Raw genomic sequence first — 27,782 nt, 5'->3', positions numbered from 1 at the left:
AATAATAATAATACATTCATATTTGAATAGCGCTCTACAAGGTAAAAAAACCCCAGAAGCAATACTCATATTAACTAAAGAGATGTCATGACAGTAAGAAACAAAGACCCCCCCCCCCCCTGCTTGGACAGAGTGTGTGTGTGTAGTGGGGGGGGGGGGGGTTAGAAAGTTAAGGTCGCGGGTGGGAGTGTGTCGCTGCTGATACACGACTAACAATGTTCCAACTTCGTGTTTTATTGTGTAATCCCAAACCGGAAGTCGTATGTTACACATTGCGCAACTTGACAGTGGAAGGAGGGGTTTTTTTCTTCCCATCTTCTCCTCCCAAACTTTTCTTACCTTCTCCAGAAAGTCATGACAAGTCTCAGTGAGGCCGGACGGAGAGACGAGCAGGTAGGAGCCGATCAGGGATCGATCACCTCACCACACTCTATCGATCAGTGACTATTACCAACGACCCGACGAGTCACTGCGCGTGCTTCCCGCATTAGCTGCTCGTGGTCACGGCTAATAGGTGCTGCGGCGCTTTACGGTCAGAGGTCTTCTCTGGGTCTGGAGCTGCTGGGATGTCCTGAGACTTCCTTTCATTTACTTTCAGGCTTTTTAACGTTTCTATTACTTTGAGAAATTTTGCTAAAATCCTTTTATTTTCAATGCAGACCTCTACTTCCTGTCTTTAAAGTCATATCTTTATATTATCACTTGTTATAGCACTGACCAGGGACTACGACTCATATCTATACTTCTATCACCAATATTATTATTCTCTCTCTCTCTCATGTATGACTTCTGTTTGCAAAGTGATTCATACACTCAGTTTATTTGCCTGCTCGTAGAGTAAACATCTCTGAGATGGTGGGAGGGATTTCCCCCTCTTGAACCTTTTAGTAAACAGATTAATACATATTTAATATTTGACTCGTATTCATTGAAACCAACACTATTCCATAACTTCTAGATGTGTAAATCAGCAGTTATGAGCTCTAAAGCTCAATAAATCAACTTAAACTGTGACGTCAACATTGTGTCACGACTTGTTTTATTGTCTTTAACCACATTTAATTCAGCACAACCTTCTTCTTCGTCTCGTGAACGTCGCCTCGCGCAGACGCCGGAGAACAAAATCCTATTAAAGTGGCCTCCACGTTGGATGTTACCAAACGATGTCGTTGCAACCTCGATTACAGTTTATTATTGTTCTCCGGGGATCGTGAGCTTTAGAGGAAGAGCATCCAGTTTGATGATGATGATGATGATGATGGTTGGAAGAGTTTCTGCCTCAAGTAACTGAAGTATGTCTATCGAGCAGATTCAGACTACTGACTTCAACTTATTGGATAGAAAAAAAAAGAAACGATGCATGTTTATTTATTCCGGATTGCCAGGATGCAAACTTGACCAATATGAGGAAGAGGAGGTCCTCTGGACCAGGATGAGGAAGCAGAAGGTCCTCTGGACCAAGTTGAGGTAGAGGAGGTCCTCTGGACCAAGATTAGGAAGAGATGGTCCTCTGGACCAATATGAGGAAGAGATGGTCCTCTGGACCAATATGAGGAAGAAGAGGTCCTTTGGACCAAGATGAGGAAGAGGAGGTCCTCTGGACTAAGACGAGGAAGCAGAAGGTCCTCTGGACCAAGTTGAGGAAGAGATGGTCCTCTGGACCAATATGAGGAAGAAGAGGTCCTTTGGACCAAGATGGGGAAGAGGAGGTCCTCTGGACTAAGACGAGGAAGCAGAAGGTCCTCTGGACCAAGTTGAGGAAGAGGAGGTCCTCTGGACCAAGATTAGGAAGAGATGGTCCTCTGGACCAATATGAGGAAGAAGAGGTCCTTTGGACCAAGATGAGGAAGAGGAGGTCCTCTGGACCAAGACGAGGAAGCAGAAGGTCCTCTGGACCAAGATGAGGAAGAGGAGGTCCTCTGGACCAAGATGAAGATGAGGAAGAGGAGGTCCTCTGGACAAGATGAGGAAGCAGGAGGTCCTCTGGACTAAGACGAGGAAGAGGAGGTCCTCTGGACTAAGACGAGGAAGAGGAGGTCCTCTGGACTAAGATGATGAAGAGGAGGTCTTCTGGACCAAGACGAGGAAACAGAAGGTCCTCTGGACCAAGATGAGGAAGAGGAGGTCCTCTTTGTTGCTCAACGTCTCTGGAGGAAGACGTTCTTCAGACTCTGGTTTGACTTCCTGCCTCAAATAGACCGACTGAGGTTATTTTAAGGAAGGTCAGAGTTACACACTGATACCCTGGATGTGTCCTCACTTGCTCCCGTTGTTGTTGTTGTTGATGTTGTTGTTTGTTTGCTGTTATCCTTCCTAATCCATTCCTGCCTTGTAGAACAGAGCAAGGAGTGTTTGTTAAAGTAAAACTGAATTAATTTTGTCCGTGTGCTCTCACTCCCGAGCTCGATAAGATGCATGCCGCCGTATTTATAGCTCCATTACGATGGTTTTATTTTAACTCTGCACTGAGACGCGAGCCGGAGGAAGAGCTGCAACCAAGAAGTCACATGACACGGTCGTTTATTTACAGGTGATGTGCAACTCAACCCGAAATACAATGACATCACTGCCGTGTGCACACACACCGTCTCAATCAACGTCTTCATGCTTGTAGTTCGGGAACAACCGGTGTTGTTGTTGTTTTGTGTGTTTTATGGATTATTGTTATTATTTTATAACTATATTATAAATATATAATAATTATTATTATTACTACATATTATTATATTATTATTAATCTTATTATTATTAATCTCATTTAACGTCTTGGTTCATGTTTGTAGTTCAGTAACAACCGGTGTTGTTGTTGTGTTTTATGGATTATTATTATACTATTATATAATTATTATATAATATAATTATTATACTATTATAATACTATAATTATATTATTAATATATAATATTAGTATACTATTATAATATTAGTATATTATAATAATATTAATAATATTATTATTATACTATTATAATACGATAATTATATTATATTCTTATATAATATTATGTTATACTATAATTATAATATTATTATTATAATAATACTATTATTATTATCCCTTCACTGAATGTTAGTGAGGACAGACTCGCGCTCAGACGTTTCCTGTTTGCACTTCTCATTTTATTTGCTATTAAAGCGGATACACACCAATTAAATAACACACAGAGAATTTAAACAAAAACTAGTTTCATGTGGTTTTTAAACCTTTTTAGTTCAAGCACTTTCTTTCTTCTAAGGCAACAATTAGTTTGGGAGAGTGAGAGCTGAACTTGAAGCAGAAGGTTTTCATCATAATTAGCAGTTTTCCATATAAACGACCTCTTTCAGTTCCACTCAGATCCTCTGACGGAGAAGCTTCCAGAAGGTCCTTAAAGGGGAGGAGCCTCCCAGAAGTTCACATGTTTGAGTTTCCCACATGTAGTTTAGTTTAAACAACCTTCGTCTTATTCTGATTGATCCTAATTTGAGTTGCGACCATGTTGAAATATTTAAGAACAAAGGCTCCAGAGACTTCCAGCTAGACAGGAAGTTTACAAGAGCACACAACTGTGTAATAAATATATAACACACACGTGTGTAATACAACAAAGGCCGTTGTGTTGCTTTAGTTCTTTGTAGCTTTTAGACACTTAAATATCCACAAGAGCTTCTCGTGATATTATTTCTCTGATTATTCTCGACATGTGACTCATGAAAACAACAACAACATTTTGATTTTTGTAAATTGAGTTTGTATTTAATTGTTATCTCGAGATATCAAGATGAACGATTCATGGATTTGTCGGAATGTAACTTAATAATTCAGTTGTCGGGGTATGAAGTTCTTCCTCGTGGCCTTTCGAATAGATTAAATTAAGAGTTTTATATAATTCTGGACGGCTATTAGATTTAAACTGTCTGTTAAAATAAGACGCTGGAAAACTGAATTACCTTAAATAGTCAGAAGTGACCGTGAGGAAATAGTTTGATTGTTTGAGGCTTCAGGACTATTTAAAATGGGAGCTTCTCCGAATCACATGTATATTATATGTTGAGAGAATAAAGGTGGCGGGAGGAAAACCGACTTTAATTCTTAAATTGTGATCTCAAGATAACAGAAAGGCTGTAGTTTAATATTCTGATCTAAATGTAGTCAAAGATTCTGTGTGTCTGTGAGGATCGACAATCTGAGTTCATGATCTCAAGAGAGTTGATGCGAGATCATGAAAACCATCACGAAAAAGGCGTAAAACCTGAAACAGCTGATCAGTGTAGTTTCTAAAGGAGTAAATAATACGAATGTTAAGGGTTCGATTAATACCGTAACATCAGGTGCAGCGATGCCTGCTAAGGACTGAGAAACCAGGAGGAAAACAGGTCAATAGGGTGAACTTAAAGGTTGGCGCCTCCCCCTGTGGTCCAAAGATGGCGCGGCTGTGTCCAGACGCCGTCGAGGTAGCTCCGCGGAGATTGTGCGCTCTTTTAGTTTTTGTGTTTATTTTTAATGTTTTCTTTGCCACAAACACATCGGCACTAACAACATACGACCACAGCACACTTTTGGACATAAACTTTTGCGCAAAACAAGGGTTTTTGTCCACTTTTTCCATCGATCCAGCGTGGCCGGCAGAGATCGTACGAGCGAACCACATCAACAACAGTGGAGCCGCTACTACGGGAGAGCGAAAACATCGAGGGAAACGGAGCGGAATTCGGAACAGACTGAGAGTTCAAGCCCACCGCCCACCTCTGCCCAGCATCCTTCTTGCTAACGTCCAGTCTCTGGAAAATAAGATGGATGATGTCAGGGCAAGGATCAGATTCCAACGGGACATGAGGGACTGTAATATTTTTTGTCTGACGGAAACTTGGCTGACCCCGCTGGTGCCGGATCGAGTCATATGCCCAACCGAGTCCTTCTCTGTTTTCCGTGCAGACAGAACGGAAGAGTCTGGTAAATCTAAGGGTGGAGGAGTTTGCTTCATGACGAACAACATGTGGTGCGACCCCAAGAACATTAAGACTCTTTCTCGTTCCTGCTCGCGAACCTGGAACATCTGACGATCTCATGCCGTCCATTCTACCTTCCCCGGGAGTTCAGCTCGGTCATCACCACAGCCGTCTACATACCACCACAAGCGGACACCGACGTAGCACTATCGGACCTACATGATGTGTTATGTCGGCATCAGAACAAGTATCCAGCGGCTGTGGTGGTGGCTGGGGACTTTAATAGGGCTAACCTAAAAAAGTCATGCGAACTTTCACCAGCACATTACGTGTGCTACCAGAGGAAAGAACGTTGGACCACTGCTATCGCCATTCAAGAGAGGCTACAAGGCTGTCTCTCTCCCTCCGTTCGGAAAATCTGACCATGCCGCCATTTTCTGCTTCCGGGATACCGCAAAGATCGCGCGGAAGCGGTAGTGACGAGGAACGTGAAGCGGTGGTCTGACCAATCAGAGGCTGAGCTACAGGGCGCTCTCGTGTCGTCGACTGGGACATGATCCAATCCAGTTCCAGTGGCGTCAGCGAGTTTGAAGTAGCAATGAGCCTCATAGCAACGCTAACGGACACCATCGTCCCCACGGTAAAAGTTAGGGTCTTTCCTAACCAAAAGCCGTGGGTTGATAGATCCATCCGTGAAGCTGTGAACGCCCGTACTGCTGCCTATAACTCCGGTCTTGTATCCGGCAACATGGACGAGTACAAGGCAGCGGTCTATGGACTGAGGAGGGCGGTGAAGGAAGCCAAGAGGAAGTACCGAGACAGAGTGGAATCACAGATGGAGCAGCGCGACACCAGGCGCCTATGGCAGGGGCTACGGACTATCACAGACTACCAGAGCAGACCCCGCGCAATGGTGAGTGCCGACGCATCCCTAGCGGACGACCTGAACTCATTTTATGCACGGTTTGAGGCTAGCAACAACAGCGCTAGCTCGCGCTAACAACAACACCGTTAAGCGTAGCCGAGGTGAGTTCTACCGCTGGGGATGAACACACACTCTCTGTGACCGAGCACAGTGTGAGGAGGGCTCTGTTGAGGGTGAACACCAGGAAAGCTGCAGGTCCAGATGGCATATCTGGGCGAGTACTGAAGACCTGTGCTAACCAGCTAGCTCCAGTGTTCACCACAATATTCAACCTCTCCTGGCTGAGTCCGTGGTCCCGCCTGCTTCAAGAGATCCACTATTGTCCCTGTGCCCAAGAATGCTTCTCCAGCATGTATGAATGACTACCGACCGGTGGCCCTCACCTCGGTGGTCATGAAATGCTGAGAGGCTGATAAAGGACTACATCTGCGCCTTCCTCCCTTCCTCCATGGACCCTCTGCAGTTTGCTTATCGCCCAAACAGATCCACAGATGATGCTGTCTCCCAGGTACTGCACACCACACTCTCTCATCTGGACAGCCAGAGGGGGCTATGTGAGACTGCTGTTCATTGATTATAGTTCAGCTTTCAACACCATAGTCCCTCCAGACTGGCCGGCAAGCTGATTGAGCTGGGACTGAACACCCCTGTGTGCTTGGATCCTGGACTTCCTGACCGCCAGGCCACAGGTGGTCAGGGTGGGCAGACACACCTCCAAATCCTCACCCTGAACACAGGATCCCCCAGGGCTGCGTCCTCAGCCCCTACTGTACTCCCTGTACACACATGACTGTGTGGCCAGGTTCAGCTCAACACCATCATCAAGTTTGCGGATGACACAGTGGTGGTGGGCCTGATCTCCGACAACGGCGAGAAGGCCTACCTGGAGGAAGTTGCTGATCTGTCACTCTGGTGCCAGGACAACAGCCTCATCATGAATGTCACCAAAACTAAGGAGCTGATTGTGGACTTTAGGAGGGTACAACAACAGAGGACGTACTCACCACTGGGGATTAACGGGACTACTGTGGAGAGGGTGGCGGGTATAAATACCTGGGAGTCCACATCACCGAGGATCTGACATGGTCAACAAACACAGACACTCTGGTGAGAAAGGCAAGGCAGCGCCTCTACCACCTCAGGCAGCTGAGGAAATTTAAAGTTTCCCAGAGGATCCTTCAGTCCTTCTACTCTGGAGCTGTAGAGGCGTCCTGACAGGAAGCATCACAGCCTGGTTTGGCAACTGCTCCGCTCAGGACAGGAAGGCTCTGCAGAGAGTAGTGCGTTCGGCTGAACGCACTATTGGAACTCACTCCCACCCTGCAGGACTTGTACACCAGGAGGTGCAGAACCAGAGCCGGCAGGATCATGAAGGATCCTCACCACCCCAACAACAGACTGTTTCAGCTGCTGCGGTCAGGCAGGCGCCTCCGTAGTCACGCTGCAAGAACAGAGAGACTGAGACGGAGTTTCTTTCCTCAGGCCATCAGGACTGTGAACTCCGACCTCACCAGGACCCCCACATAGACCCACACAACTGCCCCTCTTAGGCACACACACACACACACACACACACACTTACTGTAAATATTGTGTTGTTTTTTATTGTAAATAGTGTGTACTTGTTGCCCTTGCACATTCCTGCTGAGCATTGCCACTTTCATTTCACTGCACACCCTGTGTGTGTATGTGACAAATAAAACATCTTGAATCTTGAATCTTGAATCTTGAATCAGATGCTCCTCTGCCTGAGGAACTCTGAATGAAAAACACAAGGCTAAAAATACCCACGTTCACTGAAGTACTCGGGAAAGAATCTCTGGTAAGAACTGAGTCTGCTGACCTCAGGATGGAAAATGTCAAATGTACATTTTGGTGAATGGGCTTCGTCTCCCAGGCGATGCTCGTGATTGACAGGTTTTGATACTAGACCCTAAAAAGGCTTTTTGGAGGGTAAAATGGTGAAAGAGCCAGACGAGGTTCGACCCTGGCTCTGCCTGAACTCACCACTTTGATGCCCGAAACACGTTGAACCCAATTTGTAATGTTTGGATCGAACAATGAAAGTGTTTGTGCGCTGCGAAAGAGAGAGAACTGAAACTTCCTCTGGTGCAGTCACGAGGTTCGGATGCCTGAGAAGACGCCTCCCAGGGCAAAGTGACTCCAGCACAGAGATCACCTCTGTTCCCTCCTAATGGAGGACGCGTTGTCCGCCCTATGAAGTCATCCCGACATGTTCACTTCTCACTGCCGACACAAAACATGAAAACTATGTTTTGTCTCCTCATTTTATTCCTTTTTTTAATGCTGGTTAAATTTTTTGAAAGAGCGCTATTTAAAAGTGGTAACTAATGTCTTTATTCATCGTTTAAAATGATGCTCTACTCTTTGACAGAAAGTCATTAATAAAGGCTCAAGTTTCTCACTTCTGAACTAAAGAGAGTCCGAACTAGAGATGTTCCGAATTAAAGAGAGTCCGAACTAAAGAGAGTCCGAACGAGAGACAGTCCGAACTAACGAGAGTCCGAACTAACGAGAGTCCGACCTAGAGAGGGTCCGAAGTAGAGAGAGTCCGAAGTAGAGAGTCTGAACTAAAGAGAGTCCGAACGAGAGACAGTCCGAACTAACGAGAGTCCGAACTAAAGAGAGTCCGAAGTAGAGAGTCCGAACTAAAGAGTCTGAACTAGAGAGAGTCCGAAATAACGATTCTGACTTAGAGTCTGAACCAAAGAGAGCCTGAACTAAAGAGAGTGAACTAAGGAGAGTCCGAAGTAAGGAGAGTCTGTTGGAGATACTTTAGGCAACCGACAACCCAAAAGTTTGTTGTTGTTGTTGTTGAAACTGTTTCTAAACATTTGAACTTAATAGTCAGTGGAACCAACATATCGAATAACAGATAAAGGGCCAATGAGGTGACGGGGTTTAACAGTCTCATGAAAGGAGATTGTCTCGCCGCGTCATCGATTTATTCACTTCTGTTTCGGCAGACGTCAGATTACCCCAAAAAATCCGAGAAGCTTTCTTGTTTGCATGGAAAACTGAATTAGAGCCCAGCGACACACGAGGTGATGGAGGTGTGTGTTTCAAAGCCCTCGCACCCGGCGCCTTGTCATTACCCGACGCTTCCCATCAAAGAGAAGCTGCGCTGGTATAATTTCCACCAGCGAAGGAAACGGCGTGATGATACACACACAGGGCAGTTGTTTCTGGGCAGACCGCCGCCGACATCTGGTCCTGTTCTGTAGTTATGGGAATGAAACATCTGGAAGACGCCGGTTGCTACTGTTGACAACGTTGAGTATCTAGGTCAACGCAGGGAGACTCTGAGAGGAGCTGGTTTTAGTTTTGTTATTGGATGGGCTGGAAAAGAAAGAGCTGAATGTAGAATGTAGAACAAGTACATGTGCAGAAAAACACTTTCAGTGGAGTCTGGCGTATTTAAAAAGCAGCTGCTACAAAGGTTGAGCTTGTCAGGTTGGGGGAACCGGCCTGGGGGGGTCGGGTCTCCCCACGGAGGGAACACAAGGTGCTTCAGTCCAGAATGCATCTCTGGAAAACTAGCTAATTGGGGGGAAAAGCCTGGTTTGTGAACGCTGCTTTGTTTCAGGGTGGTGTGCAGAGGGTCAGCTGACGCTGTGCAGCGCTGCTAACTGATGCTAACGTCATTTCACAGCAAGGGAGGCACATGAGCTGAGACACCAACTCTCTTTACTTCAGACTCACTTTACTTCAGACTCACTTTATTTCAGACTCACTTTAGTTCGGACTTTCTTTAGTTCAGACTCTTCAGTCAGACTCTCTTTAGTTCGGACTCTGTTTAGTTCGGACTCCCTCTAGTTCGGACTCTCTTTAGTTCGTATTTTCTTTAGTTCGGACTCTCTTTAGTTTGTATTTTCTTTAGTTCGGACTCTCTTTAGTTCGTATTTTCTTTAGTTCGGACTCTCTTTAGTTCGTATTTTCTTTAGTTCGGACTCTCTTTAGTTCGTATTTTCTTGAGTTCGGACTCTCTTTAGTTCGTATTTTCTTTAGTTCGGACTCTCTTTAGTTCGTATTTTCTTTAGTTCGGACTCTCTTTAGTTCGTATTCTCTTTAGTTCGGACTCTGTTTAGTTCAGACTCTCTTTAGTTCGTATTTTTTTTAGTTCGAACTCTCTTTAGTTTGTAGTTTCTTTAGTTCGGACTCTCTTTAGTTCGTAGTTTCTTTAGTTCGGACTATCTTTAGTTCGTACTCTCTTTAGTTCGTATTTTTTTTAGTTCGCACTCTTTATTTCGAACTCTCTTTAGTTCGTAGTTTCTTTAGTTCGTAGTTTCTTTAGTTCGGACTCTCTTTAGTTCATAGTTTCTTTAGTTCGGACTCTCTTTAGTTCGTAGTTTCTTTAGTTTGGACTCTCTTTAGTTCGGACTCTCTAGCAGCACACTTTGGCCTGTAAATGTTCCCCGGAGAACAAAGAACCCACAACGTCGGCTCGTTTACATTTACGCGACCGAGTTTCTTGTTTCTCAACACACGCTCGGTGTGAAACGGATTTTATCTCCAGCGACTATATTTAATTAACTCTTTGGGGGGAGGAGGAGAGGGAGGGGGGGAGGAGAAGGAGGGGGAGGAGAAGGAGAAGGGGGGGGGAAACAACGAGGCCTCACAAACGTCTCCAACGGCGTCGCCACCAAACGCCATAAAGCCTCATTATGGAGGCTGAATGGGAGGATTGTGTTCTGGAGGAGGAAGAGGAGGAAGAGGAGGAGGCATGTGAAGTCTGTTTTTATCTGGACACACAATATGTGAGAGATGGGATGGAGTGTGTGATTTATGTTGAAGAGAGGAAGTGTGTGTGTGTGTGTGTGTGTGTGGGGTGTGTGTAGGTGACAGAGTGTTACTGTGTGACACTTAAACACTTGAGTCTTTGGCCAAAAGTGATAACACGTTATCTAACCTCATCATCATGGGATGTCGGCCCCTCTAAACACACACACACACACACAGCAGAGAGGCCGGCTCTGTGTGTGTGTGTGTGTGTGTGTGTGTGTGTGTTTATGTCACACTGGCTCTATTTGTTCAGCTCTCAGTGTGCTTGGTTCTCTCCGGTGTTTTCCGGCGGCCTTCAGGAAGCAGCTTTTAGGACGGCCTGATGGGTTTCCTGCCAGACCCCCCCCCCCACACACACACACACACACACACATACACACACACACACACTCCCAGTTCCTACTGGAAGACAATGGGAGGTCTCCCACAGGGGCTTGAAGGGGCTATGTGTGTGTGTGTGTGTGTGGGGGGGGGGGGGGGTGAGAGGGATGAAGTGGGCTTCCTTTTAGGAAGTGTGTATATGTGAGAGTGTGTGTATGTGAGTGTGTGTGTGTGGTGATGAGGGATGTATTGGGGGAGTAGTGGGCTTCCCTTTAGGAAACTGCAGATTTATCCCTGCAACATTGAGGAGTGTGTGTGTGTGTGTGTGTATCTATATATATATAGATATACTGTATATATATATGTGTGTGTGTGTGTGCCTCCATCCAGCAGTGTTTCCTCTTCATCTGAACGTCACATGTTTGAACACGAGGAGGAAACGGGACCCGACGGTTCTGTGTTTATTATTTAATGTTTCATTCTTTAATCACGAGACGCTGAAACACAACCGCACGTGTGTGTGTTTGTGTGTGTGTGTGTGTGTGTTTGTTTGTGTGTGTGTGTGCTTTTCTAACACATGTTTGAATCTTCAGAGTATTTATTCCACCTCGTTCCGCACAGACAGAGTGCTGCAGAGATGGAAGATCATTGAGAGGAAGTCTTGAGTGAGCAGCTGCAGTTACATTAAAACTTGAGAATGTTATGTAATCTGTCGCCATGGAGATACAGATGTTTAGAGAGTCTGAGGAACAATGAACTCTATTGTAGACAATAGACACGCACTTAAAATGAAGGTGGTAAGCCCTCAACGTGTTCACTGAAGTGTGTGTGTGTGTGTGTGTGTGTGTGTGTGTGTGTGTGTGTGTGTGTGTGTGTGTGTGTGTGTGTGTGTGTGTGTGTGTGTGTGTGTGTGTGTGTGTGTGTGTGTGTGTGTGTGTGTGTGTGTGTGTGTGTGTGTGTGTGTGTGTCGGTCGGACACTCAGGAAGGAATGCAGCGGCTTCTCCCCGAGGTCTGTAATTTGCCGTCTCTCATCAAATCAGAGAAACAGAAACACTCGAGGTGTGTGTGTATGTAAAACGTACGTATATATATATATAAATACATACAAATTATATACATATAAATATATATATATAAATAAATACAAATGATATATATATATATACATATATATATACACTTTTTTTAAAATAAATGAATAAAAATGATTATTTATTTATAAATATATATATATATATATGCATGCTCCGATACCCGATTCAGGTTGCACTGGAGACATGGGGCATAAAGGGAGGAGGAGCATAAAGGGAGGAGGAGCATAGGGAGGAGGAAGAGGGATAAACATGTCAGACACAGAGTGCAGACGAGGACTTTAAAGTTGTCTCAACATCTCTTCTAAATCCGAGCCGGCAGGATTACATGCTGCTAAACGTGCTCTATAAATACACCTTCTTTAAATCATGTGACCTGTGGGTGAACTCTGGTTGGCTGGGAATTGATCCTTACCTTCAAATACTAGGAAACCAAGAGGTCACATTCTGGAGGAGCTTCTTGTAGAACCAGAGAGACACTGAGGAGGAAGAGAGCTGGAGAGACAGAGACATCTTCTTCAGTTAGAGAAGACATCTTCATCACTTAGAAAAGACATCTTCATCACTTAGAGAAGACGTCTATTGTCCATAATTATTCTATAATGTAATCTGAGATGATTAGACCTCTGACTCTGAACGTTGTTGTCTTTGACAATAAACTGTGTGTGTGCGTGCGGGTGTGTGTGTGTGTGTTTTCATAAGTTATCAGCAGTCAGTCAGCTAGAAGGACAATCAGCGTGTTACAACAGCAGATGTTAGGAATGTGCCCGAGGCTGCTGGGAAACACTTGTGTGTGTGTGTTTGTGTGTGTTATGCCCCAAACACACCAGCTCTACATGACCCTTATGCACCTCTACTTTCCTCCACCGTGTCACTGTGTACGTCCTGTTGTCCTTATGACCATGTGATATTTCAGTTTTTCTTTTTTAATACATTTTCAAAAATTACTACATTTCTGTTTTTTTTTTGTCAAGATGGGGCGCCAAGTTACATTCATGAGAAATAAAATAAACTTTTTTGATTTTAGCAAATGGGTGCAATGAAAAAAAGTCGGAGTATTTCCTATGTGAACAACTGTACTGTGATATGTTTCTGATGGTCTCTCTCTCTGTCTCTCTCACTCACTCGCTCACTCACTCTCTCACTCTCTCGCTCTCCCTCAGAGTGGAGCAGGAAAGAGGAAACCAGCCTGACCTCCAGCTGAGAGGTGAACCACGCATTAATTTTAAGTCAAATTCTGTCATATTTAAGTTAATGTTTTCTCCTTTTCTCTGTACAGATATACAGAAGGTGAATTATGTAAATATACAAAAAGTTGACTTTTTAATATTGGGGAATTGTCGTGATTAATTTTCTGAGTCTTAAAACATGGACGTTGTTCCCAAAGGAAATGATAGATTCCCCAGAGCAGCGGCAAAGTTGATGGTATGATGTCATTAATGGAGCAGTGTTGTGGTTTCTCCGTGGTTGACGGTACGATGCTGTCATTAATAGAGCAGTGTAGTGGTTTCTCCGTGGTTGATGGTACGATGCTGTCATTAATGGAGCAGTGTTGTGGTTTCTCCATGACGTTGATGGTATGTCATTAATGGAGCAGCGTTGTGGTTTCTCTATGGAGTTGATGGTATGATGTCATTAATGGAGCAGCGTTGTGGTTTCTCTATGGAGTTGATGGTATCATTAATGGAGCAGTGTTGAGGTTTCTCCGCGGCGTTGATGGTACATACACACACACCAACGATGATGATGTCAGGCTCAATATACTTCAACATCGCTGAAGTCACAAATGAGCACTTATTGAGTTTACAACGTCCATAAAGAAACATCATGTCCGCCATTAAAGTGAGAGCAGGGAGACATTTGTTTGTTGTTGTTGTTGTAACAATAATGTGACTTTGTTTTCTTCCTCCAGGTGTTTCTTTGAAGCCGTGTGCGCTGAAAGGTCCGAGTCCTGAAACATGACTCAGTCAGTTCAAGTCAACCCGAAGCTGCCTGGTGAGAAACTCCATGAGGAGGCTGTTGTTTTGTTTTTTTAATAGCTATTCCAGTGATATAGAAGACTGTTAGACCTCAAGGATCCACACAACGCCTGAAACACACTACATGTAGCCACAGTAGCCGTATCGTCACATGACCTCTTCTTTCAGATCTGGGCTCTCCGTTCATCTACTCCACTCGGGAGGAGGTGGACCCGTCCGGCTCCTACTCCGTCCAGACGCCCTACGGTTTCCAGCTGGATCTGGACTTCCTCAAATATGTAGAAGAGATAGAAAGCGGGCACAACCTCCGCCGGGCGCTCGTCGGTTCCCGCCGCTCTGGCCGAGGGGTCAAGCTCTCCCAGAGGACCGCGGGGGGGCGGACCAGCGGCTGGACCTCCACCGAGTCTCTGTCGTCCCCGGTCAGCGAGGACGGCCGAGCTCCTCCTCCGCCGCCGCCGCCGCGCAGCCGCCTCGGGTCGGCGCCCTGCGAGGGCCTCTGCATTTCCCCCGTGACCCTCCTCGCCGGCCCCCCGCTGTCCGCCGGGGCCAAAGTGCCGCCTCCTCCGCCGCAGCGCAACCCCCGGGTGGAGCGGACTCTCCTCGAAACCAGCCGGCGGCTCCAGCAGGAGCAAAGCCACCAGAACGGGGGCCGCTTCCAGCTCGCCGACCCCCCCAGGCCGCCGGCGCCCCCGTCCTCCGCGCCGCAGCACGGCGGCCCGACGAAGCCCAGCCCCCTGACCTCGGGGCGCAGCACGCCGGCGGTCGGCGCCACGCCGATCCCGCCCGGCCAGCTGCAGACGGTCCGAGAGCAGATGGCGACGGCCTTGAAGCAGCTGAAGGAGATGGAGGAGCGGGTGAAGGGCGTTCCGGCGCTGGAGAAGGAGGTCGCCGAGCTGCGGGCGGAGAAGGAGGCGCTGCTGTCGGCCCTGCGGGAGGAGAAGGAAGCCAAGGAGGAGGAGGAGGCGGCCCGGCAGAAGCGTCGGTCCGCCGAGTCCTTCGCCCAAACCGCGGGGGGGGCTCGCGGTTTGGGCGAAGGACGGCCGGCGGCGCCGCTCGCGCCTCACAGAGGCCTCGTGAAGGGCGGCGAGCTGCGACGGCTGACGGAGAAGTTCGAGGGGAAGGAAGGGAGAGCTCCGGAAGCTTCTCCCAAAGCGCCGGAGAAAGAGTCCGAGGAGAAGAAGACCTCCGTGGAGACGACCTCCGTGGCGGTCGGGGGCGACGCGCCGATGGACGCCGTGGTCTTCTTCTACAGCGGCGGCGTGAAGGATGCTTCCGAGGGCCCCGAGGTGACGGTGTGCGACGCGGGCTCCGGAGCCGAGGCCCCCGCGGTCCGGGAGGAAGGAGTCCAGGTCGCCGTGGAGACCCGAGAGGCGGCGGTCTGGGTGATGGAGGCTCTGCTCGGGCTGACTGGCGAGGCGCAGCGGGAGATCGACACCCTGCAGGACACCGTCCGGTTCCAGCAGGAGTCCATCGCGGCGCTGGAGGAGCGGCTGGAGGAGAGGGCGTCCAGGGTCACGCGCGAGGTCGGCGTCCTGGTCAAGCCGGACACGGCGGACGTCCAGGTGGAGGCGCGGGGCGCCGCCGTGAAGCACGCCGCCGTGTCGTGCCGCCCCGAGGTGGCGGACGCGGCGGCGGGCGCGACGGACGGGTTCACGCAGACGGACGCCGCCGAGCCGGCGCCGGTGGCCGCGGTGGTCAGCACCGGGAGCCAATGGGAGAACCTGTTTGAGGAGAAGACGGAGCCCAAAGCGCCCGTTCTGAAGAAGAGGCAGATGACCATCGCCGAGTACAAGGTCTGCCCGGAGGAAGAGGTGGTCGGCACGACGGAGGAGAAAGAGGAAGAGAAGGGGGAGGAGCTCGGGGAGAAGACGGCAGCCGGCGCCGCCAAGACGGGTCAGAACTTCTTATAGTCATTTCAGAGGTCATGAGTGTGTGTGTGTATATATATATAAATATTTAAATACATATTTATGTGTGTGTGTATATATATAATAAATAATTATAATAAATATATATATATATATTATATATATATAAAGAAATAAAACTAAAAATATAAATGTATTTTTAAAAAAAAGGAAAATAAATATATATAAATATATATATATACATATGTATACATGTGTATATGTATGTATATATATAAATAAATAAAAGGTATGCAAACGTATAAAGAGATGGCTCATTCCTCCAGCAATGGACGGATGACATCATTGATTCTGTGTTCCCGTGTCTGATCCTGCGTGGATTCAGGAACGCTGAAATCCATCATGAAGCGGAAAGACGGGAGCAGCGCGGGAGAGAAGAAGAAGAGCCTGCAGTTTGTTGGCATTCTGAACGGAGGGTGAGGAACACGAAACCGACTCTTTCCCACAGTCGGCAGGAAATATGAGGAAGAGGGTCGAAGGGTTGAAAAGAACTCGAGTCGGACCTGGAAGACGTTTTACTCTAAATGAGCCATACGCTGCTCTGTATTCCAACATGTGTGTCTCTCCCAGGTATGAATCTACATCCAGTGAAGAAGAGGAGGAGGAAGAAGAAGAAGAAGATGGGAGTTCCTCTGAGGAAAGTGCAGAAGGCCTGGACAGCACGGAGGAAGAGGAGGAGGACGGCGAGGCGGCTCTGGAGGACGAGACGTCGGAGGAGGAGAGAAACGTGAACCTGGACGAGAGCGACACGTACGAAGAGACGCTGAGCGCCGCGAGGGACGCCGCGGAAGAGAAGTATGACGTCATCGGGGTCGGCGCGGTGGGGGCGGTCTCCTCTGCGAACAGGAAGTGGACGATGGTTTCCCGTGTTTGCGTCCGCAGGTTTGAGCTGAGCTCCAAGATGCGTGAAGCGAGCCTCACGCTGCAGAGCCACCTGAACGATGACATCACCACACTGAAGAGTAAGGAAGTGGTGCGTCCCTGCATGCTTCTTCAAACTCTTCTTCATCACCCAGTTACACGGTTAACTTTTTTTATGCAGAATCGTAATGAGTTCAAGTTGATTAATTCTAACAAATGTAAGGTTAAGTTAACAACACAAGTGTAAAATGAGAAACTCCTCGTTATATACTTATATAAAACTGCATTTAATGCAGAATGGGCCATTTTAGATGATATATATATATTATTGGATTATACTTATTGATGCATCGATGTGACAAAGCTGGTAAAGATGTGTATTCTGCTGGGTAGTACGATCTTAACCAAAATATTTGGAATATTAATCTGAATATGAAAAAAGTAACTCAAGTTGTCAAATAAATAAGTAAAATGTTGAATAAAATAATAAAGAATCGGGTATTTTTTATATTTTAATATATATTTATATAAAGAAATATATGTATTGAAAAAAAAGATATATATAATAAATAATAATAATAAATATATATATATATATATAAAGAAATAATTAAAAAAAGATTTTTTAAAAAAAAATTAAGGAAAATAAATAAATAAATATATATATATATAAACTATGTGACTCCCCCTGTGGCCTCCAGCTCTCCAGCATCCACATCCTGCAGCTGGAGTGGTTCCGTATCTCCAGCGCCAAGGCGGCTCAGCCCTCGCGGGTCTCGGACTACCTGATGGCGTTCTCTGAGGTGTCGGCGGCGCTGCTGCAGCACGTGGTCAACATGACGGACGGCAACGGCAACACGGCGCTGCACTACAGCGTCTCACACTCCAACTTCGGCGTGGTGGGGTTGCTGCTGGACACAGGTCAGGAAGTGTCCTCACTACACGTTACCACGGTGTGTTTAGTCGTCAATACAACCGATTATCAGAAAGATGCCCAACAATGGAGAAGGGAAGGTCCCCATTGGGCACGTGGCGATGTGCCCATGGGCAAGGCACTTCACCCCAAACTGCTCCGGCAGGCTGGTGGCACCGTGCATGGTACCTCCTCCCACTAGTCAGTCATACACTAGTGACGAGTGTATTAATGAGTATGAATGGTAGCTCCTCCCACCAGTGTATAAATAAGGTTGATTGGTAGCTCCTCCCATCAGTGTAAGAATGGTAGCTCCTCCCACCAGTGTATGATGAATAGTAGCTCCTCCCACCATTGTAAGAATGGTAGCTCCTCCCACCAGTGTATGATGAATAGTAGCTCCTCCCACCAGTGTATTAATGGTAGCTCCTCCCACCAGTGTATGAATAGTAGCTCCTCCCACCAGTGTATGAATGGCAGCTCCTCCCACCAGTGTATGCATAGTAGCTCCTCCCACCAGTGTATGAATAGTAGCTCCTCCCACCAGTGTATGAATGGTAGCTCCTCCCACCAGTGTATGAATAGTAGCTCCTCCCACCAGTGTATGAATGGTAGCTCCTCCCACCAGTGTATGAATGTAGCTCCTCCCACCAGTGTATGAATGGTAGCTCCTCCCACCAGTGTATAAATAGTAGCTCCTCCCACCAGTGTATGCATGGTAGCTCCTCCCACCAGTGTATGAATGGTAGCTCCTCCCACCAGTGTATGAATAGTAGCTCCTCCCACCCAGCTTGGGAGGGATGTGCTTCAGTTACTGAGCGTGAGCGCCCCCTGCAGGCGTGTGCTGCGTGGACCAGCAGAACAAGGCGGGCTACACGGCCATCATGCTGGCCGCTCTGTCCACGGTGAAGGAGGAGCACGACATGGCCGTGGTCAGGAGGCTCTTCAGCCAGGGCAACGTCAACGCCAAGGCCAGCCAGGTGAGTCTTCATCATCATCATCAGACACACACACATGCATTGTTTACGTGTCACAGCTGTATTAAAGAGGTTCTCCTGAGCCGTGTGAATAACCACCGTGTGCCGAGACCAGAACAGAGAGACCAGAACACAGAGACCAGAACAGAGACCAGAACACAGAGACCAGAACAGAGACCAGACCATAGACCAGACCAGAGACCAGACCAGAGACCAGACCACAGACCAGACCAGAGACCAGACCACAGACCAGACCAGAGACCAGACCACAGACCAGACCACAGACCAGACCAGAGACCAGACCAGAGACCAGACCAGAGACCAGACCAGAGACCAGAGACCAGACCAGAGACCAGACCACAGACCAGACCATAGACCAGACCAGAGACCAGACCAGAGACCAGACCAGAGACCAGACCAGAGACCAGACCAGAGACCAGACCACAGACCAGACCACAGACCAGACCACAGACCAGACCACAGACCAGACCAGAGACCAGACCAGAGACCAGACCAGAGACCAGAACACAGAGACCAGACCAGAGACCAGACCACAGACCAGACCACAGACCAGACCACAGACCAGACCAGAGACCAGAACACAGAGACCAGACCAGAGACCAGACCAGAGACCAGACCAGAGACCAGACCAGAGACCAGACCAGAGACCAGACCAGAGACCAGACCACAGACCAGACCACAGACCAGACCACAGACCAGACCAGAGACCAGACCACAGACCAGACCAGACCAGAGACCAGACCAGAGACCAGACCAGAGACCAGACCAGAGACCAGACCACAGACCAGACCACAGACCAGACCACAGACCAGACCACAGACCAGACCAGAGACCAGACCAGAGACCAGACCAGAGACCAGACCAGAGACCAGACCACAGACCAGACCAGAGACCAGACCACAGACCAGACCAGAGACCAGACCAGAGACCAGACCAGAGACCAGACCACAGACCAGACCAGAGACCAGAGACCAGACCACAGACCAGACCACAGACCAGACCACAGACCAGACCACAGACCAGACCAGAGACCAGACCAGAGACCAGACCAGAGACCAGACCAGAGACCAGACCACAGACCAGACCAGAGACCAGACCACAGACCAGACCACAGACCAGACCACAGACCAGACCAGACCAGAGACCAGACCACAGACCAGACCATAGACCAGACCAGAGACCAGACCACAGACCAGACCACAGACCAGACCAGACCACAGACCAGACCACAGACCAGACCACAGACCAGACCAGAGACCAGACCAGAGACCAGACCACAGACCAGACCAGAGACCAGACCACAGACCAGACCAGAGACCAGACCACAGACCAGACCAGAGACCAGACCAGAGACCAGACCAGACCATAGACCAGACCAGAGACCAGACCAGAGACCAGACCAGAGACCAGACCACAGACCAGACCATAGACCAGACCAGACCAGACCAGACCAGAGACCAGACCAGAGACCAGACCAGAGACCAGACCACAGACCAGACCAGAGACCAGACCAGAGACCAGACCAGAGACCAGACCACAGACCAGACCAGAGACCAGACCAGAGACCAGACCAGAGACCAGACCAGAGACCAGACCACAGACCAGACCAGACCAGACCACAGACCAGACCACAGACCAGACCAGAGACCAGACCACAGACCAGACCATAGACCAGACCAGACCAGACCAGAACACAGAGACCAGACCAGAGACCAGACCACAGACCAGACCAGAGACCAGACCAGAGACCAGACCACAGACCAGACCACAGACCAGACCAGAGACCAGACCACAGACCAGACCAGACCAGAGACCAGACCAGAGACCAGACCACAGACCAGACCACAGACCAGACCATAGACCAGACCAGAGACCAGACCATAGACCAGACCATAGACCAGACCAGACCATAGACCAGACCACAGACCAGACCACAGACCAGACCACAGACCAGACCAGAGACCAGACCAGAGACCAGACCACAGACCAGACCAGAGACCAGACCACAGACCAGACCACAGACCAGACCACAGACCAGACCATAGACCAGACCAGAGACCAGACCAGAGACCAGACCAGAGACCAGAACACAGAGAACAGAACACAGTTTACTTGTTTACATGTTCACTCGTTTACACGTTTACACGTGTAAACGTTTACACGTTAACATGTTTACACGTTAACATGTTTACACGTTTACAGTTTACACGTTTACATGTTTACACGTTACCGTTTACATGTTTAACATGTTTACACGCTACATGTTTACACGCTTAACATGAGACCATTACCACGTTAACATGTTTACACGTTAACATGTTTAGACGTTTACACGTTAACATGTTTACACGTTAACATGTTTACACGTTTACACGTGTTTACACGTTTACATGTTTACACGTTTACATGTTTACACGTTTACATGTTTACACGTTAACATGTTTACACGTTTACATGTTTACACGTTTACATGTTTACACGTTTACATGTTTACACGTTTACATGTTTACACGTTTACATGTTTACAGTTTACATGTTTACACGTTTACATGTTTACACGTTTACATGTTTACACGTTAACATGTTTACACATTTACATGTTTACACGTTAACATGTTTACACGTTTACATGTTTACACGTTTACATGTTTACACGTTTACATGTTTACACGTTTACATGTTTACACGTTTACATGTTTACACGTTTACAGCCCAGTGAGTGAGTCACATATCTGCGTTTCATTGGAGACAGTCGAGCTTTCACAGGATCCCTCTGTTGAATCTCAACTTGGTTTCTTGTGACGTTCAAACACAAACAAACAAACAAACACAAACAGTCAACAAAGTCCAGACTCTTGTGCCGTGGGATCAGAGCCTCTTTGTTCCGTGTTAACCGTGCGGCGAGCAGCCAGAGCTGTAAGTGGTTGCAGGTTGGAGTCCGTTGGAGCGATGTTCAGCCGGGCGTGACTCGCGGCCCCGTGGGCGGTTTGGTCGGGTTGTGTGTGTCGTTGGCTCTGAGCCTGACAGTCATAGGACTCGTAGGATTTATAGCTGTCAATTAAATTACTGGCGCTTGTTGTTGTTTCTGTGGGGAATAAAACACACGGCATGCAACGCCACGTTAGAATCTGAGCCTGACGCATGAAACCACTTGAAGGTCGTGTAAATGGGATATTTGTATAAAATGTTGCAAAGGAAAACCCTTTGATCTACTTCCCTTTGCTGCTCCTCCCTTATGTGTGGATATATTTTTTCTTTTTCTTTTTTTTATATATATATATATACAGGACTGTCTCAGAAAATTTGAATATTGAGATAAAGTTCTTTATTTTCTGTAATGCAATTTAAAAAATATTAAATATTAAAAGAATAAAAGGCTTGCAATATTTCAGTTGATTTGTAATGAATCCAGAATGCATGACATTTTTGTTTTTTTAATTGCATTACAGAAAATAAAGAACTTTATCACAATATTCTAATTTTCTGAGACAGTCCTGTATATATTGTCATATATATATATATATATTTCTTTTTTATATATACACATATTTTATATATATATATATATTTTATGTATATATACAATTTATATATATATTTTTTGGTTGTTTATATATATATAAATATATATTTATATATATATATTTTGGTTTTTATATATATATATTGTTTTCTACGTAGATATATTTATATATCTTTTTTATTTATTTATATATACATTTTATTTATATATATATTTATATATATGAGGAAATTGTTGACTTAACATAAACTTTATTTCAGACTCAGGGTTCAGATAAGACATTAAAACATTAAATAGAATAAAAAACATACAAAGCACAAATAACCTCCATAGACCCATGAATGCCTTCTAAACACACCGCGGTAGTATAACTAAACTTTATGTTTGATAAAACCAAGATGAGTCATCAACCCGGCAGATAAATATATACATGTTGGAGTTTGGAAACTATTAATTCCTGCAGCCACAAACATCTCGCGGGCCTCCTCATCCTGGTCTCTCATGACCTCATTGTAAACCACAAGGAGTCTCTAAGCTTCCTTTCTTGTTGTTGCAATTAGACCACAAGTGTGTGTGTGGCGATATATTCATCAGGCCGTCATCCCCCCCCCCCCTCCGCAGGCGGGCCAGACGGCGTTGATGCTCGCCGTCAGCCACGGGCGCCAGGAGATGGTGCGGGCGCTGCTGGGCCGCGGCGCCGACGTGAACGTGCAGGACGACGAGGGCTCCACGGCGCTGATGTGCGCCAGCGAACACGGCCGCGCCGAGATCGTCAAGCTGCTGCTGGAGCAGCCCGGGTGTGACATCTCCATCGCGGATAATGTGAGGAACCTCTTCGGCTTCTCCCCCCCCCCCCCCTCGGAACCGCCGTCTGGGATTCAGCTCAGGAACCGGATCCTCGCGGGACGGATCGGCAGTTTTTTCCCCCCGCCTCCTCTCATTTTGTGTGGTTTTTTTTTAAAGTTCAGCTTCCTTCACCTTTTTTAAAGTTGTTTACAGGAAACCGGGACGACTCATCGGCCTCGAGGGAGGAATTCAAATCCCGAACTCTCTATTCACCACGAAAGATGTCTGTCGCAACATGAATTCTCTGCATACTTCATCGTCTGTTCACATCCTAAAGAAATCAAGTCAAAATCCCTCTTAAGTTTCATCAGATGAAAGTTATCAAGTCACCAAATGGATCAAAAGACATTCAGTTTCCTTTTCCCCCCAAAGAGCAGAACTCTCTGCTCGACGATGTGTTTTAATTAGATTTCACAGTCTGGCGGCTCGAAGAGAGGTGGAATAATATCTGACCCGCTCCGCCAGGCACAGCTGGACCGAGAGGAAGGAAACACCAAAATATATATATATATATATAAATTATATATATTTATATATATACAATACATATATATATATACATTGTATATATATATACATACAATATATATATAAAATGTGTATATATATATATATACAAATATATATATGTTTATAAAATATATATATATAAGGAAGAAAAAGAATATATCCACCGAGTGTCAAGCATAGGATTCAACTTCTGGTTCTCAAACGTCTCATGAACCCACTCGGTCACTCCTGACTGCAACCCACCTCTTATTTGTGTAATGGTGCGTTCAAATACATTCTGAGGATGCAGAGATGAGAGGATTTTGTCACGTAGAGGGCCGAGGCGCCGGCGTCCATCACGAGAGCGATGTGCCGGTCTTCTCTCTCGTTTTAAGAGCTCCTCTGTTTCTCTCTCTTCTCTTCCTCCGTCTGCAGGATGGCAGCAACGCTCTGTCCATCGCTCTGGAGGCGTCTCATAACGACACGGCCGTGCTGCTCTACGCCCACATGAACTACGCCAAGACGCCCGCCTCGCCCCTGGTGAGTCCTCCTCCTCTGGGAGATGGATTTTAATAAAACAAATATAATTTTAATCTACTTTAATCTGCTTGGGAAGATGCAAGTGGGCTGAAGTTAGTGTCACGCTCACAGCATAAAAACTGTGTGTGAGTAATGTGTGTTTAAAAGTGGGTCAGGTCCACCCAGGCTTCACTGACTGGAGAGCTCTGCTGCCCCCTAGCGGTGGATTATGTTATTACTTCAAACTTGCAATGTAAATACAATTTAAATTCATTTTAAAACCCCAATAAGAGTCAACAATGAAGGAGCCTTTCCACCAACATGCTCTGAACCGTCATGTGGTTCATATATATACATATATATTCATGTATATATATATACATGAATCACACGGCAGGCACGTGCACAGACATTTTGGGGGGCAGGTGCTCAAACCAAAAAAAAGGGCACCCAATGCCAAAAAAAAATTCTGACAGAGTTGAAGCATTAGCATCAATACACTGATGATGCAATACATCCTCGACCTGCGTTTCCTCTGGGCAGCATCAGACCACTAGCTTACATTTTCTTTCTCCTCGCTGGTCTGACACGGATCCGTTTTGCCCTCTTACGTCATTTTCAAAATGAGCGATATTGATAGACATCAACAGCCAAGAGCAGTGGTCCTCAAACTAAGGCCCGCGGGCCGGATAAGGCCCGCGGGCCGGATACGGCCCGCCTCCACATTTGGCCCGGCCCTCTGAACAATACCAGAGAGGCATTATGATTTTTTTTTCAGTCTGGCCACGCAAATCCTAGACTAGCCCCTGTTAAATAGAACGGAATAAGAACTCTCTCTCTCCTCTCTCTCTTCTCTCTCCTCTCTCTCTCCCTTCTCTCCCTCTCTCTACTCTAACATAACTAACATCAGGAAACAGCTGGACGAGGCTTTGAAATCACGGATTTCGTGAGTTTTTGTTTATTTATTAATTTAGGAAACGTCGGACCAGTTGTGACGTCATGTTTTCAGCAGCGCTAATGTTGTGGTTGATTTATCACAAAACAACATCAGGGGACAAACGCCATCATGACCTGTTTGTCTGGTGCTGCGCGTCAGAGGAGAAGGAGGTGCAGCCGTTTAGTTGCGCGAGGAGCACTGCGCGGAGGAGGAGGAGGAGGGAGGGGCGCGGCGGGGAGAAGGATAGGAGAGGGGGGGGGGCTCGTGAGCATGTCGGGGCGAAATTCTCACAATAACTCAAATAAATGCCCCGTCGGATATTAAAACACATTTGGGGGGACTTGACAGAAAGAGTAACTTTTATTCTTAAATACTGATGAATGAAAAATATGTGTCTCCAGCAAAAAGGGCACTTTTCTCATCCAGGGCAAAAGGGCGGAGCTTGAGCACCACGAGGGCTCTATCTGTGCACGTGCCTGTCACACGGGAACAAATGAAATACATAGTGTCAGAGTCCCGAACCTTTAGTAAAGTATGGAGATGGTCTAGGATCTAGACTACCACGACTCCTTACAAGAACCTCTCGACAAACACTAAGGTGGATCCGCTCCATAGTAACAGTGAGCCCCCCCCCTCCTCCTCCGCCCTCCCCCTTTTTTTTTTCTCTTTCATTTTCTATTGTTATTTTTTATTTTTCATTTGTATTTTTCCTTCATTCTCAATTTTACATGCATTTTTTGACATATATTTTCCGAATTGCTTTACTTTGCTTGGTAAATTATTACAGTTAGTTGAATTTGTCTACGTCTCAGTCCACCTGAATGTACCTGAATGTACCTGAATGCACCTGAATGTGTACACTCCATAGCCTGTAACCCTACATTAGGGTCGGGAATGAGGAATTAAAATCTGTAATTGCCCTCAGAGATGAATCTTCTTCCCTGGTGGGATAAAAACTATGAAAATCTATAAAAACATAAAACAAAATGTTTTTAAAAAGATGCTCTGAACCCTTCAAACTTCAAAAACCATCTAATTATCTTCATAACAATGAGTTACTTGATGTGTTCCAGGGGAGTCCAGCAGCCCAGCCCAGGAGCCCCCCCAGCCCCCACCAGTCCTGGCCCTCAGACTGATGAAGACCCCCCCAGACCAGCAGACCTGGATCTGAGCTGTGACGAGCTCCACTGGAATTGACTAAAAAACATATATGTATTTATATATTGCCATATGTCCTGGATTTTATAAGTATTGTTATTATGAGAATATTATTTTTCCATAAAGGTGGTGAATGGTTATATATAATATACTAATAAGAGCTCCGGGTCCAGAGACCGTCAGGTTCAGTATTTGCACTCCGCTAACGTTTCAGAGGAGATGAACGCATATTAAAAACATGCAGCCGTCATGTTGCACGTCAAAACACACGCATCGCAACACGCATCACGCATGTAGTACATGAGATACATCATGCGCATGTCCAGTGGTCTTCATCATCACACCTGTGTGTGTGTGTGTGTGTGTGTGTGTGACCCTGAACCTCTACAGCTTCATAGTCTGCACTAACAGGAATGTTCATATATCTATAAATGTATAAAATCATGTCTAAAATAAACATATTTACATAAAGGTTGATGGAGAGAAGTCGTTTCCTCATGACACGTGTTTAGCGTGTTTAACGTGTTTAACGTGTTACACGTGTTTTAAACGACAGTGAAGGTCACTCGTCGTCTCCTGGACGTTTTATTTTGGCTTCATGTCTCAATGTTCATCAAGATAACGGCTAATGGATTATTATAATAATTATATACATCCTCATACATGTATATACATTTTATACATGTACATACATTTAGATACATTCTATTCATTTAAATACATTTATACACATTAAATACATGTATGTACATTTACATACATTTATGTACATTATATACATTGAGATACATTACATACATGTATATACATGTATATACATTAAATACATTTATGTACATTTGTTTACTTTTTAATGCAACGCTTGAAGGATAAATCTGGAAATGAGAATAAATTCACCTAAATCACTAAATAACAAGATATTTAACAAACTGCATGTTCAACATCGATCTGTTTTATCATCAAACATCAACAGGAGATGAAGATGGGCTGTAACCATGGGGGTCAGGTGGGTCTGAGGGGGGTCTGGGGAGTCTGGGTCCACGGTACCGGTCCATCTTTTTTAACCCATCACTTCCTCCCCCCCTGGAGCCGCTCCGTGAAGTGGACCGTAGCTGAGTTGAGAGGTCACGCTGCCCGGATACATACGGTCTAAAATTAGAACGTTCCCTTGATTTGTTAGCGGCGTCTCTTCTGCCTGCCGAGCACACGGCAACAGGCCGGCCAATGGGAATCCAGGAGACCGCGAAGCCTCTCGCTCTGTGTAGCAACAGAGGCATCCTTCCCTTATTTATTTATTTCGATGGGAGTTTTTTCTTCTTCTTCTTCTTCCCGCCGACTCATTTCCATGCCTCCGTCCCCCCCGACCGATGGAGGAGAGTTCCGGAGCTTTCCTTTCCTTTGCTTCTCCTCCTCCTGCACGAGCTCCATCACCTGCATCCTTCCTCTTTTTTTTTTTACAAATATATTCTGCAGAGTTTTTTAAGTGGACTTTTTTTCCCCTCTTTCTTCTAAAAGTACAAACTAAGTGTGACGCGTGAGGAGGCTCCGTCCTTTTTAAGGA

General features: G+C 46.3%; 1 protein-coding gene across 2 annotated transcripts; it reads left to right on the top strand.

The window, feature by feature from the left end:
- The first annotated feature begins 305 nt into the window (after positions 1-305).
- kank3 (KN motif and ankyrin repeat domains 3) lies at positions 306-26,696 on the top strand. Of its 2 annotated transcripts, XM_056414573.1 has the most exons (12): positions 306-393; positions 13,234-13,277; positions 13,983-14,065; positions 14,218-15,942; positions 16,303-16,393; positions 16,548-16,772; positions 16,860-16,950; positions 17,540-17,759; positions 18,589-18,731; positions 22,894-23,094; positions 24,043-24,147; positions 26,137-26,696. In XM_056414573.1, exons 3-12 carry the CDS (start codon positions 14,029-14,031, stop codon positions 26,197-26,199), a joined length of 2,901 nt encoding a protein of 966 aa, XP_056270548.1. In that variant the 5' UTR covers positions 306-393; positions 13,234-13,277; positions 13,983-14,028; the 3' UTR covers positions 26,200-26,696. The 2 variants fall into 2 exon arrangements, with proteins under 2 accessions (XP_056270548.1, XP_056270549.1); XM_056414574.1 differs by lacking the exon at positions 306-393 and having other exon boundaries at positions 12,273-13,277.
- The last annotated feature ends 1,086 nt before the right edge of the window (positions 26,697-27,782 follow it).

Source organism: Pseudoliparis swirei, chromosome 5 (assembly GCF_029220125.1).
Source record: "Pseudoliparis swirei isolate HS2019 ecotype Mariana Trench chromosome 5, NWPU_hadal_v1, whole genome shotgun sequence".
NCBI lineage: Eukaryota > Metazoa > Chordata > Actinopteri > Perciformes > Liparidae > Pseudoliparis > Pseudoliparis swirei.
Note: the sequence above shows the minus strand (reverse complement) of the source record. Positions and strands in the feature narration are given on the sequence as shown.